A 14,561-nucleotide genomic window follows, 5' to 3' on the forward strand; every position below is an offset into this window, starting at 1 on the left:
ATACAAAAATGAAATATGTACAAAAAATTTAATGTGGGGATATCCATCTTCGAATAGTTAAATGAAAGCAAGCAATGCATTGATTAATAACAAAAAACTGTAAGCACTTCTCGATGGGCGTTTTCCTATTCGTACATAGCTAAGAATGCAAAATATTTCTTCATATATCGCCAAACTCCAAAATATATGTACATATACATTAAATATATAAATATTGTGCTAATCCTAAACATAAAACTATTGCCTATTACCGTATGCTATTGCGTACATATACATATATTTTATGTCCACTTTTGTTGACAAAAGCATACATACATGTTTGTAAATTAAGTACGTGTTGATCGAACGCGGCTATCTCTCAGCCTTGATGAATGTCAGAACATATAGGGAGGCCAATATAGACTCGGATCACTATCTCGTTGGAATGGTGCTCCGAGCTCGAATAAGAATACCACCTAGAATCCCCTCTAACATTCAGGTGAGAGTGAATACTGACGCCATCCACAACACAACCCTCCGCGACACCTATAAGAGGGAAATGGATGCCGCAATAACCGCAGTCAACAGAGGACCTGGAGATGAAGCATCAACAAATGATCTTCACAATCACCCGAAGAACGTTATCATGGATACGGCCACAAACATACTTGGCCCCGGCCGCAAAAGGAGTCGGAAAGGCTGGTTTGACGATGAATATAAGCTAGCAACGGAACGGAAGAATGCCGCATACCGAGTAATGTTGCATTCTCAAAGAACGCGAGCACGAACTCTGTTGAGCGGAGAAGCCACTTCACAGACGGAAACAGGACGCTTGGGAGAACCAACAAGTCTGTGAACTAGAAAAGTACAGGGAGCAACCGCACCAGGCGCGGAAGTTTTACCAACAAATCAGCAGGATGAAGCCTTATACACCTCCATGCTCATCTTGCCGAGACAAAGAGGGAAATCTGATTTCCGATAGAATGGGCATATTGGAGCGATGAGTTGAGTACTTTTATGAGCTACTGAACAACCAGAACATTGGCGAGTTGGAGGTATCGCCAACTGAAGACGATGGACAAATACTGCCACCACCAAGTTTAGGAGAAACAGTCCGTGCAATTCATCGGCTAAAAAATCATAAGCCGCCCGGAGCCGATGGAATACAGCCGAATTCGTTAAATATGGAGGCGACCAGTTACACCAAGTGGTTCATCAACTTGTGCTCAAGGTATGGGACAGCGAATCAATGCCTTACGATTGGCAACGAGGCATTATCTGTCTCATACATAAAAAGGGAGATATCACACAGTGTAGCAATAGAGCATAGAGGTATCACGTTGCTGAGTGCCATCTATAAGATATTCTCCGCTATCTTGCTAGACCGGATAGCCCCATACGCCCAGAACATCATTGGCCCATACCAAAGAGGCTTCATTCCAGGCAAATTAGCAACACATCAGATTTTCCCTCTGCGGCAAGCGATGGAAAAACTGTTGGAATATGGACAACAGTTGCACCATCTATTCATTGACTTTAAAGCCGTCTATGATAGCATAGCCAGAGTAAAACTGTACACGGCCATGACAGAATTCGGTATCCCGACGAAATTGATAAGACTGACTAGGCTGACCCTGACCAATGTGCGAGGTCAGATAAAAGCAGCAGAATCACTCTCAAAATCATTCTTGGCCGCGTTCGAGATAAGAATCCTCCGAATAATTTTTGGCTCCCTACATGAGGATGGACGATTCCGTAGCCTACACAATGACGAAATCTGTGAGCGATACCATGACCGTCCGGTTGTGGGTAAAATCCGGCTCAATAGGTTACGGTGGGCGGGTTACTTAATCCGTATGGATGAGGATTATCCCACCCGGAAAGTCTATAGGGGCAATAGCTATGGTAGAAAAAGAAGACGAGGCAGACCTTGCCTAAGATGGAGAGATGGCGTAGGCCAGGACGCCAGACAGCTTTTAGGGATATCGAATTGGTGGACCTCGGCCGGTTGTTGCGCCGTTGATGATGAAATTAAATACCACTGATACTAACGTACATGGCCATGTTATTGGATTCTATACTCTATTAGCATATAAATGTATATACACATGTCGGTCACCACTAACTGATATACATATAAGTAAAATAATCTAAACAAGCAAACGAAAATGTTCCCATTGACCCCGTTTATGACAAAAGTTCACTTTATATGATGATATGATGGCGTCATAGACGTCTTAGAGTGTAATAAGTTTGCACGAAATGCAAAACTTTGACCTTCTATAACTTTGTTAATGGTAGACCGCGTTTAAACTTTTCAGAATTGTGTCCTTTATTATTGCTTATACTAATGCCAAATTTTGTACTTCTAGGATGAATTTAAGGGGGATTTTTCGGATAAATTTCTGAAATATGGTGGTATACCATTATTCACTTCATTTGTGCAGATGTACAGATGCAAACCTGTGATTTGTCGACTGGATAGGTTCTGAGGACGAAATTTGTTTCACTTTTCGGGCCACACATTTTGAGCCTCACTCCCCTGTGTTTCAACCAATACCAAACACATGACCCATGATGATGCATGACAATCTTCGGCGAAAAAAATGTACACTCTCTTTTGCATATATACGGAAATTATCCCCTATTATCCACGACTGAATTTTTGCCATTTAATTGACCGGTTACCTGTTCGTCGGAAACAATGAGATTTGTGGCTTCTACTATTGAAGACTTCAACTTGTTTGATCTAGCCATGTTGGCCCCAATCAGCAAAGCTACACTTTTTTGGCTATGCTTTATATCAAAATATTTATCTCCTTTAGCACTAAAGTGACGTTTAGTAAATTTTGTAGAAAAACCCGTTTGGCGCCCGAGTTATAGGTCAAGGAGAAAGTCCTTCAAGCCAGTCATCCACCGCTTCTTGATCTGATCACTGCAGCTAACCATCGCGAGCTCTGAACAACAATTCAAGCTTTCTGTGAATTATAGCACCTTTTCCTTCATTACTAGTGCGCCAATAGGGAAATTGTTTTTTATCACTCACACCATTCGAAAATGTGGTATTTCTTCTGCCCTTATCGATCTAAGTGGGAATGAAGTACTAGAAGACTTTGAAATCTAACAGTAGATTTGCTTATTTTTTAAACTTGTCTTTAAAAAACTGCATTTAAACTTCACAAATTTTTACATTCCAAATGGTCGCAAACGTCAAACATAAACCTGTATATGACAACAACCAGATACACTTTTTTTTATTTTATTCGTTATCCTCAAAGTAAAAAGAACGCAAATCAATATGTTATTGATTTGCGATGATGATTTTTGAGAAATCATATTTTTAAAAACACTCTACTAATTGCGCTCTGAGTGCCAAAAGTACCCTTAAGGGTTCATCCCGTGTTTCGGATCGGAGGAATGGATTTTTTTGACATCAATTGTATCTAGATATAGTGTAGAATATTTAGGCAAAGTGATTTTTCAATATTCGGATTCGTTCGGAAATTACAGCGTTAAACAGGTCAAGTACTGCCGAAATGCAGTGGGAATTTACTGGTCGACGTTCGAATGACGCCAAGCCAAGATTTTACATGTGTTTTTTAAGAAACCGAAGGTTTTTTGACTAGGTGTAGGAGATTAATGATCAGTTAAGATTTTATGTTTAATAATCACATTCTACTTTTTAAATGTGCTTTTCTCGAAACTGCATGTGGAAAATCGGTTGCCACCATAGCCCAAAATTTATCCAACCCAATTCTTTTGAAATGTTCACGACTTATTCAGAACATATTTCTGCGGTTCGCAAACTAGGATAATTGCGATTCATTGGGCCATTATTTTTATGCATTAAGGAAACCGCGAAAAAAACACCAAAATTTATAAAAATTTACCGGTCAATATTTTTTAATAATCCTAGTTTGGGAACTGTGGTTAAGTCCGCACGTTAAAATGCCGTATTTTTTTCATTAAGATGAGCACAGCGCCCATAGCAGCAGACAAACACCTTTTTTGGCGATGGGTGTTTAAGTTGTTCTACTTCAATAATGAAATACGATATCGGGCTGGAAAACTGATTACGCATGCTCAAGATATTAATAAATATATGGTGAAACATTTGTATTTGTATCTTCATCCAGTTCCTCACAAAAAAGGCCCAAAACAGCGAAAAAAAACGGGCTGACCCCCTTAAAGAAATTGTAATGTATGCAATATTTACTGTAAGTTACAAAATACTGTTGGTCTAAGAGGAATTTAGAGTAATTCGATATAGAGATTAATGTTTATATAGAAAATTGAGGAGAACCCCAATGAAAGGCCGGAAAGTTCGAGTTAGAGAATAATTCAGCTTGGAGGAATTTCAACTTAGAGAAGTTTGACTGTATTATGTCAAACTGTTCACTTGTATATGAAACTTACAATGTTGCAAATTTGCATAAATTTTGACCTATTATTGTTAGTAACCAAATCAAACTTGGTAATATTGCGGTCCATATTAAAGTAACATTTTTTGATCCTAGGGTGAACTTAAGGAGGTTTCTACTCAATTTCGATAGGATATAGTTATATATTATTGTACGATTAAGTAATGCTTAATGTGTAACGTATTTTTGTTGGTAAACTTAATTTGCATATTCTTTGTTTGTACGATTACGTGATGCTTTAGTTAAAAGTTTGCATAACCAATTTGGAATATTACGGTTGCATATTGCACGTTTAACTTGTACATTGTCAGGTCAGAAATATTTTCGTATTGATTTGTTTACGTTACACTTATAAGTTCCGGGCTCACCTAGAATGTTGTAGAATTGTATATAAGAATATGTGATATGAAATAAAGTACACAGTTCAGTTTTACGATAACGAGGTTTCATTTAACATCTTATCAGGTCTTATGTAACAAAGGTCAGGTCAGGTCTTATGTAACAAACAATTATTATTGACTTTATTGGACCAGATATCGATATGGACGGTAGAGACGATATTGTGGCAACTATAGGATTTTTTTTCAGATTTTTTGGTTGGGTATCTTCTGAGAATGGTCTGTGAAGGAAATAATCACTTTTCAACCGTACTCCCCCATTTTGCATGTATAAAAAAAAACAAGTTTTAAACCGCCTTTTGCTTGTATGGGGACCGCTCTTATACTCAACGTAGAAAGATGTTACTCACTGCATGCATAGGTAGGGGATCATAGCCCTATCTTCCCATCAAATTTCACATCAGTATGGGAAACCGACAGACAGATAGAAAATAATAAGGTTTTGATTTACACAAAATCTTCCTCTTATATTTATATTACATTACATACATATTTTACATTAACTTATAGAAACAAGACGGGAGACCGGAAGCTGGACGCATCAGGTATGAACGTTGGGGGTAACCGGGATAGCCCCTGAATTCACATATTTCAGGAGAATTCCTGTTGTATGTGCGTTCAGCTCGGTTGTAGCAGTTGACCCCCTAGTGGGAGCTTCATGAGGGTTTTGGTTACGTTCAAGCGAACAGAGACTTTTCGGGCCTCGGCGTGGTATTTCATTTCAACACAGGTGCCGTATTCCTTAGTTCGGTAAAGATTTAGGTAGGTCTTGCATGCACCAGTATGAATGCTGAGCCATGCACTCGGTGTAGACTGGTACCGTAGTAGCTTGCTGCGACTGGGCTCTGATTGTGGTCACAAAATCAATCCGTGTCTTCGGAAGACCGTGGGATTAAGTCCACGAGACAGGTACCCACGTAAAGCACAGTGATGTAACTGTTAACGCAACTCCAGTCGAGAAAGCAATAAAACGAATGAAATCGGGAAAATCCACAGGATCTGACAGCATCGCATCTGAGCTCTGGAAAGCGAAGAGCTGGGACACACTGAGGAACACTGTGGCTCAGTGAATTCTTTAATCGGGTTATTCAGGAAAGTAGAACACCATCTGACTGGCAAGAAAGAACCACAGTTTCGATATGGAAAAAGAAAGGCAGTCCAGCAGAATGTTCAAATTATTGTCCGATCCGGTTACTTTCCCATACGATGAAGATTTTTGAACGCATTCTTGACAACCGTATTCATGCAATCGTTGAAATAACCGTGAATCAAGTCGAATTTGTCACAAACTGCGGAGCTACTGACGCAATATACGCTGGGCGGTTACTCATGGAGAAACACCGTGAGAAACATCGCTCTCTTTACATTGCGTTTCTTGATCTAGAGAAAGCGTTTGACCGTGTGCCACACAAAATCATCTGGTATGCGCTACGACAACATTTTGTGCCAGAAGAAACAAGACGTCCGAAAAGTTCGAAGTATGGCGGGTGTATCAAAACCGCTTCGTGTCTTTGTTGGTGTTCATTAAGGAAGCGCCTTCTCACCACTTCTCTTCGTTCTTGTTATGGACACCGTCACACGGGACATTCAACGTCCAGCGCCCTATACACTGCTCTATGCAGTGTGTAGTAGCAAAAATGATCTTGAGCAATTTGTGTGGTGTTCTTTATGATTGACTAATCTAAATCTCAAATCTAAAATTTACTGCGATTTCGTCCGTACTGTCGCTTTCTATGGGCTTGAATGTTGGCCTACTATAAAATGGTATAATGGAAAGGAAGATGTTGCGTTGGACTAGCGGCGTGACACGTTTTGATCACATCCGAAATGAGGATATTAGCGATCGATATGGGTTTGCACCGATCGTGGAAAAACTGCGAGTGAGGCGTCTTCGATGGTATGGTCACGTAATTCGCGCTAACGAGAATTCACTTGCCAAGATTAGTCTGAACATCAAAGTCGATGGTAAGCGCCCAAAAGGCCGGCCGAAATAACGGTGGGTGATACGTTGGATGGGGTTTTGAAAGCCTTGCGATTGCATCCAGATCAGGCATGTGATAGAACCAAATGGCAAAACCGATAACGACGAGCCGACCCCGCTTGTGAACGGGACAAAGGCTGAAGAAAACGAAGAAATACAAACCAAAGTACACCTCATTTTCGGTCTTCTTTATGATATAGCCACTTAAGGGGGTCATCCCGTGTGAAGGCCGTTTTTTTTGGCTTTTTTAAGGTTTTGTGTGAAACAAAACCTTATTAGAATTGAGACGGTGTCTGTCTGTCTGTCTGTCACGCCCGATTTATTCGGAAACGGCTAGACCGATTGTTACGAAAATTGGTGAGTATGTAATCTGATGTTCCATTTACATGCAGTAAGTGGCGCCATCTTGTGTTAAGTTTAAGGGGGGCTCGCCATACATGTGAATGGAGGGTGCACATTTTTTTTCCACAGAATGTAGCCATGTGGGGTATCAAATGAAAGGTCTCAATTAGTACTTTTCGAAACTGGTTCAATATTTGATATTGTGTGAAACATAGGAGAGCGAGGGCTCAAAATATGACCCCCAAAAAGTGTAACAAGTCTCGTTCTCAGAACCTATCCAACCGAAAAATCTGAAAAAATTCACAGTGGTGCATCTCTACGAAATCTAGGCCTCAAAATATATCCGGCTCCGATACCTGCACAAATAAAGTTAATAATAGTATATTTCCACATTTCAGAAATGTATCCGGCACTCCCCTTATGTTCATCCCAGAAGTACAAAATTTGCATATAATGAAGAAGAAATCCAACAATTATTAACAAAGTTATAGGGGGTGAAACTTTACAATTTTTTGGGAATTTCGTGCACTCTACAACCTACATGACCTCATCATCATATCAATTCGTCAATACCCCAACGAAGTGAGTCCTTATGAATGGGGTCGCAGAGAATTATTTTGTTTTAGCTTTTTAGTCATTTGTCAACCAGACATGTGTGTATGTAGGTATATAATACAATATATGCGTGCTAATGAACTTTGCGGGTAGTGCCTAATTCAAATAGATATAAGAAGTAAATCGGAAATATGGGCACGATTAATTTATATACGTCAATATATGTGTACAGTATTCGGAAATAGGCTGTTTGTTTGTTTAGGGTGAGCGTAATATCTATGGCTGTACGTACGTATGTACGTATGTCTCGTAGTTTGGAAAAATATAAAGGATTATGTTGGATTTGTAGCTATATACGGATAGAAAAATGTGCGTTGAAATTTCTTACATAAGATGAACACAAAACCTTTATCTCCGAAGCGCGAGCTTCCGGAATTCCGACTTGTTTAGAAATTGTTTGTGAAGAACTGGAGAAAGATGCAAATACGAATTTTTCACCATAGATTTATTAATATCTTGAATGTGCATAGTAATTTCCAGCCCGATCACATAGTTTGTTATTGAAATACAGAGCAATTTATACACCCATCTCCAAAAAAGGTGGTTTTCTGCTGCCACGCTAGAGGGTGCTGCGATCATCTTAGAGAAAAAAGTAAACGGCATTTTAACATACAGACTTAACTACAGTCCGCAAACTTTTAAACTATATTAAAAATAAAATTTTTGGTGCCGTGTTAAACTTTTTTTTTAAATTTTGGCGTTTTTTTACAGCTCAGCTTCAATGAATAAAAAAAAACTACTGAATGAATCGCAATTATCCTAGTTTGCGGACCGTAGAAATATGTTCTGAATAAATCGTGAAAATTTTGAAAAATTTGGTTGGATAGATTTTGGGTTATGGTGGCAGCCGATTTTCAACATGCGGTTTCGAGAAAACCGCATTTAAACAGTAGAATGCGATTTTAGCCATAAAACTTTAACTGACCATTAATCTGCTATACCTAGTCCATAAACCTTAGGTTTCTTCAAGAAACACATATACGGCCTTGGCTTCAATTTTTGTCCTTTTAGCGAAGTCATTCGGACGGGTAAATACGAGCTTTATTACGGCGATCGAATAAATCTGGCGTGTGACTTATCACGTGTTTAACACTGTAATTTCCGAATGACTCCGAATATCAAAAAATCACTTTGCTCATATATTCTACACTATATCTAGATACAATTGATGATAAAAAAAATTTGATTCTTCGGATCCGACACACGGGATGACCCTCTTAAGCAAAACTATACTCGAACTGTGAATTTCCAAATTACATGATTGTTTTCCTTAAGAAATATATTAATTTTCAATAACATTGACGTGAAATAGTAATGTTTAACTTCTCCTTAACCGTATCGTATAGGTCGTTTACAAGACGGCTCTATTTTTCTTTTTCTATTTTGTACTTTTTCGAGTACCTTCATCTACTAGTTAATTTACAGATCCTTGAATAAAGAAAGGCTCGCTGCATGATACAGTGCTGTGAAATTGTTGGATGTACAAAGCGAATTTGACCATTGCTCACTTCATGCCAGGTAAGAGAAGAAACGTTTATCCAATTCTTCTTCTTGATTGATGTGTGTGTGTGATTAGAAATTTGTATCAAAGAAATTGTTGTTATTATATATTATTTATCCTGGTGGTCTCCATTGGTTCCGTACTATTTTCTTCCAAACCCAGTGAGGGGAAGTAAGTACTTATTTTAGATCTAGCCAACAGAAAATCCGGAAGAATAACAAAGCTTTATGAATAAATAAACTGATGAAGGACCTGTTCTTGTCTCAGCATGCCCAACGTTTATAAGTAAACTTACCTCGTTGTTTTGCCGGTGAAATTTTCTGGAACTTTTTCCTGGTACATTATGAAGTACTTGTTCATAACCTCTTCCTTTTTCGCTCCACTGTCATCGAAAAACGATATAGTTGGGTAAAAATTAGCTAGCTCGCCGATGTCTTGCGAGGGGTCGTGTAAATAACTTGCTAAAACGGATACGATAGCGCTGGAGTCAGTTAGCTGGACATATTTGCCGTCCTTCCTTTTTGCAAGCAAAATCGGCACTTTCCTGTAATCAGACCACCTTAGGTCTTGACGCAAGACTGCGTCCACTTCGACGATCGAGTAGGATAACCCATGGTAATCAAGAAAAGCTCGAACTTTGCAGCAGAATGGACATGTCTGGAACTGGAAAAGGACAAGGTCAAGGCCGCTTTTGTCAGTTGGACTGATGATCCGTTTCGCAATTTTGATGTCAGGCCGCTTGCCTATTACGGCAGGCAATTTTCGCTCATGTTTCTTATGATCTGTTTTTCCTCCACTTGCAGAGTAAAGTGAATACGCTGTGCCCACAGCAGCTCCTACAGCAACACCAATTGCTCCAAGCTTCAATATACTAGCTGCTGGCTTGGTGTTTCCCGTGGAATAAAACTTTACTTTAGTACTATTCCTATCTAGCACCCGTCGGAAACACGTCCGAGGAGCTCTAAATACTAAGGGTCCTAGCCGGCTCACCAACATCACGTACCCTTCCACTTATGTACCACTTATAACCTCTACTACATCTGACATTTGTGACTCTCGCCTACAAATTTTCCCTACAAAGCGAATTCGGAGTTTATTTCAAACAATAGAGAATAAAGTGAGTTGAGATATGTTTTAATTCAGCCCTACGCGTGAAGATGACGCTGTCGAGTCTCATAAAGCCCATAACGACGAGTATAGACTTGTGAGCGTTTCATTGTCAAGATTGAATTTTAAGGAGATAGTTATTCAGGAAATACTTTATGCAATGTGGTTTAATGGAATATTCTCTTTGTTTCTCACTTGATTTGACGTTTCGTCTTAATGTTTTGAAGTAACAATGCGAAGTGTGATAGAAAACGCGATTAGCCGCAAAAGTCTAACAGGACACTTCCCGGGGGCCAACGAGGCCACAGTTCACTTTAAATGCGAACAATGGAAACCAAAACGCTAGATATACCATATTTAAGTGAATTTGCTCCATACGAAGGCTACATTTTCTCTGAGTAATATTCCTAAATTTTCGATAATTAAGCCTAAGCCTTATAACTAAACACCACATGCCCAGTCGAGAAATGCGGGTTCTCAACCAGTGCCATGCCGTCATTGGAAGCAAGAAAAGCATTGCTTCCATTACATTATTAAAGAAAATACAATGACAGAAATATAACAGATGAAGCTACTGTAAAATTATAACACAGTTCCAAATGTTGCTCCTTAACAACAATTTGACACTCGATAAGCAGACCACCAGCAGATAATGCCCTCGCCGAGATGCACATTCCTTGAAAGGGATTTTAGCATCTACCTATTATGACGGTCGATTGAAAAATTCATTTCGTTGTCGAGCGTTCATCGCCAATTCATAAATTATATGGAGGCAAGCGGATGTGGTTTTAGATTTGCCTCCGAAGCAGCACAATCGGTTTCGGATGAATTGTGTGCTGTATTGATCCGATCGAATTAACTTGATTTTCCCATTTGATTGCGATCAAAATGGACAATAAATAAATGTTAAGTTTCCAGTTTGATTTTCAGTTGTATGCGATTTGTTTAGAGTAAAATTGAATATTATAATTTTTTGCACGGTGTAAGTATGCAAGTGGAGGTGATTTAAAGTTAAAAATAATGTTGAATGGTTGTTCAGTTGAAAGTGGTCCCTTTATTGAATTAATGGATGGTAAAGGTATTCATTTTTGTCTGATTGATGATTTGTTATCGAAGTCTTTTGGATCGCTAGTAAGGAGGAAATTAGTGATAAATGTCGGTATGAAATATTATTAAATGACGGTATTAATACTTAAATATTAAAACAATATTAATATTTAAATATTAAAACAGAAAGGAAACTGGTTTTCTACTAAATTGTATGATGTAGTGGCTGCGATATTCAAAACAAATTCTTTTGTGGCCCATGTCTGCTATCTTCTTCCGAAAATAATGTGTGGCGATTAGAAAGACTCGGCGATTTAAATAATTTTTGTAACACTGCTGAAAGGAACGCCGAAATACTGTTTTATATCACACTCTTGATCTTCCATCAGCGACGATTTAAGCAGTTTTATGATTTCGATGAATTTGCTTTTCTCGCGTCGAGACCTATGTAATTGTCATACTCTCCATGCATATGGTGAGTGACATAAATTTAGTTGGAGTTTAAAGGGGGCTATCCATACATGCAAAGGGGGGACGTTCAAATTCTTTTCGCCTAATATACCCGTGTACCCCACACAAATAAAAATTCTCAATTAGTAAAATAGTTATCGTTCCGATGCTTGTAGTTCTTCTAAATAAAAATAAAATTTCTCCTACTACAATATATTTTAATAGTTAGTAAATACGTATTTCGTCGAAGGCTTAGTGTGTAAGACGTGCCGTCGGGTTAAGCACTACGGGTTACAACATTTTGAAGCGGGCCATATGGTATTTATATTTGCATTTTCTTGCTTTTCGCTCAATTGTAAAATTAATTCATAAGAAAACATATACTACCATCAAGTTTGATATGAATTTTGCTAGTATTAGCAAAGTTACGGCGTCAAATTCGTCTTCTTCGTCTGAATTTACTGCATCCCAAAAATATTAGGAAGTACCAGCACCACATTGGATCCAATAGTCGGAAATACATTATAGCAGAGGCTAAAGAAGAAGAACAAGTCGGGAAACCGGAAGCTGGACGCTTCAGGTACGAAAGGTTTTGTGTATTTCCTGGTACGTAGCACGTAATATATCCATACATTATGTGAGAGTATCCACTTTCGGGTGATATTGACATTCATAGTCTTCAATTTTCAAAGAAGCAACAAATTTGAGGTATTATAACTTTGTTAGTAATAGTGCGATTTCCACCAAACTTGGTAAGATCATGCTCTATATTTTAGCATATATCACTGCAAAATTGCATGGTACTAGAATGAACTTAAGGGGGGTTTCTAACCAATTACAAAAAATTGTAGTAATATACTATTATTAACTTTATTTAAACAGATATCGGCATGGAAGGTATTTCGGAGCCCAGGCACCATATAGTGGCAGCCTCCTGATTTTTTTCAGATTTTTCGGTTTGGTAGTTTCTGAGAATGGCCCCCTTAAAGAAGTGATCAGTTTCAACCCCCCGCGCTCCCCACCTTTCCAACGAATGTCAAAACTAAGATCGGCTTTGAAAAGTACTAATCGAGACCTTTAATTTGATACTCCACATGACTATATTTGATGAAAAAAAATGTTACACCCCCCTTTTGCATGTATGGGGACCCCCCCTTAAATTCGACGTAAAAGGATGTAATTCACTGTATGTGTGAGCGTTCACAGTTCCCACCTTTTTACCAAATTTGGTGTCAATCGCTATAACCGTCTCCGAGAAAAATGCGTGTGACGGACAGACAGACAGACAGACAGACAGTAAACCGATTTTAATAAGGTTTTGTGTTTACACAAAACCTTAAAAAGATGGTTACCAATCTCATACACACACCGCCTATGATTATTATGTACTCAACCCACTTAAAATGAGGATTAGCTTGGTGAATAAATTGGATTTCGTGAGATCACGGAGATTAAACGTTTGTTAGTATTAATCTTAGATGGGGCCACGATGAAAATTCAGAGATAAGAGATGTATGCCGTTTTCTTCATTTTAAGGTTTTATTTGCAAAACAAAACCTTATTAGAATTGGTTCAATATCTGTCTGTCTGTCTGTCTGTCACAAGCACTTTTCTCAGAAACGGTTATACCGATTGACACGAAATTTGGTGAGAAGGAGGGAAGTGTGGACCCGCAGACATGCAGTGAGTGATATCCTTCTAGGTTGAATTTAGGGGGGAGGGTCCCCATACATGTTAAAAGGGGGTGTAAAATTTTTTTTCACCGAATGAAGTCATGTGGTCATCAAATGAAAGGTCTCGATTAGTACTTTTTGAAGCCGGTCTTAGTTTTGAAATTTGCTAGAAAAGCGGGAGTGGGAGGGGTGGAAAGTGATGATTTCTTTAACGGACCCATTCTCAAAAACTACCGAACCAAAATATCTGAAAAAATTCATGAAGCTGCCTCTATATGGTGCCCAGGCCTCAAAATACTCTCCATATCGATATCTGTTCAAATTAAGTTATTAATAGTATATTACCATATTTTTGGAAAAATTGAGTAAAACCCTCCTTAGGTTTATCCCAGAGTTGTAGAACTTGGTAGTAGTATAAAATATAATATGAAGCATATTATCCTCAAGTTCGATCAAAATCATACTATTAGTAGCAAAGTTACAGTAGCTCAAAGTTGTCTTTACCGTGTAAATTTACAACCCGAAGTACTAATTCTGACATGCTAAATGCATATACATAACGGACTACGTACAAATGGGATAGTTCTACACTCAAATATACTTACAGAAGAAGCAAACAAAACCTTTCATACCTGAAGCGCCCAGCTTCCGGTTTCCCAACTTGTTAAGGTTTTGTGTGAAACAAAACCTTATTAGAATCGAGTCGATGTCTGTCTGTCCGTCTGTCTGTCGGTCACAGCCAATTTATTCGGAAACGGCAGGACCGATTGTCACGAAAATTGGTAAGAGTATGTGATCTGTTGTTCCCTTTACGTGCAGCAACTGCCGCCATTTTGTGTTAAGTTTAAGGGGTGTTCAATTAGTACTTTTCGAAACGGGTTCCATATTTGATATTGAGTGAAACACCGGGGAGTGAGGGCTCCAAATATAACGCCCGAAAAGTGTAACAGGTCTCGTTTCAGAACTGACCCAATCGAAAAATCTGAAAAATTCACAGTGGTGCATCTCTACTCAATGTAGGCTTTAAAATACTTCCGGTTCCGATAT

At 38.7% G+C, this 14,561-nt stretch overlaps 1 protein-coding gene across 2 annotated transcripts in view; it reads right to left on the reverse strand.

Moving 5' to 3' along the window:
• LOC119648755 (prostaglandin E synthase 2) overlaps positions 1–10,302 on the reverse strand; it is a 38,526-nt gene extending 28,224 nt beyond the window's left edge. Inside the window, exon 1 of one of the 2 annotated variants that reach the window (XM_038050580.1) lies at positions 9,533–10,302. In XM_038050580.1, the coding sequence (XP_037906508.1) occupies positions 9,533–10,233 (701 nt within the window). In that variant the 5' untranslated portion in view covers positions 10,234–10,302. Of the gene's footprint in view, positions 1–3,025; positions 3,181–9,532 lie in introns of those variants that run through there. The other variant, XM_038050581.1, reaches the window with a different exon arrangement.
• Between the last annotated feature and the right edge of the window lie 4,259 nt (positions 10,303–14,561).

The sequence above is a fragment of the Hermetia illucens genome, chromosome 2 (genome assembly GCF_905115235.1).
Source record: "Hermetia illucens chromosome 2, iHerIll2.2.curated.20191125, whole genome shotgun sequence".
In the NCBI taxonomy this organism is placed as follows: domain Eukaryota; kingdom Metazoa; phylum Arthropoda; class Insecta; order Diptera; family Stratiomyidae; genus Hermetia; species Hermetia illucens.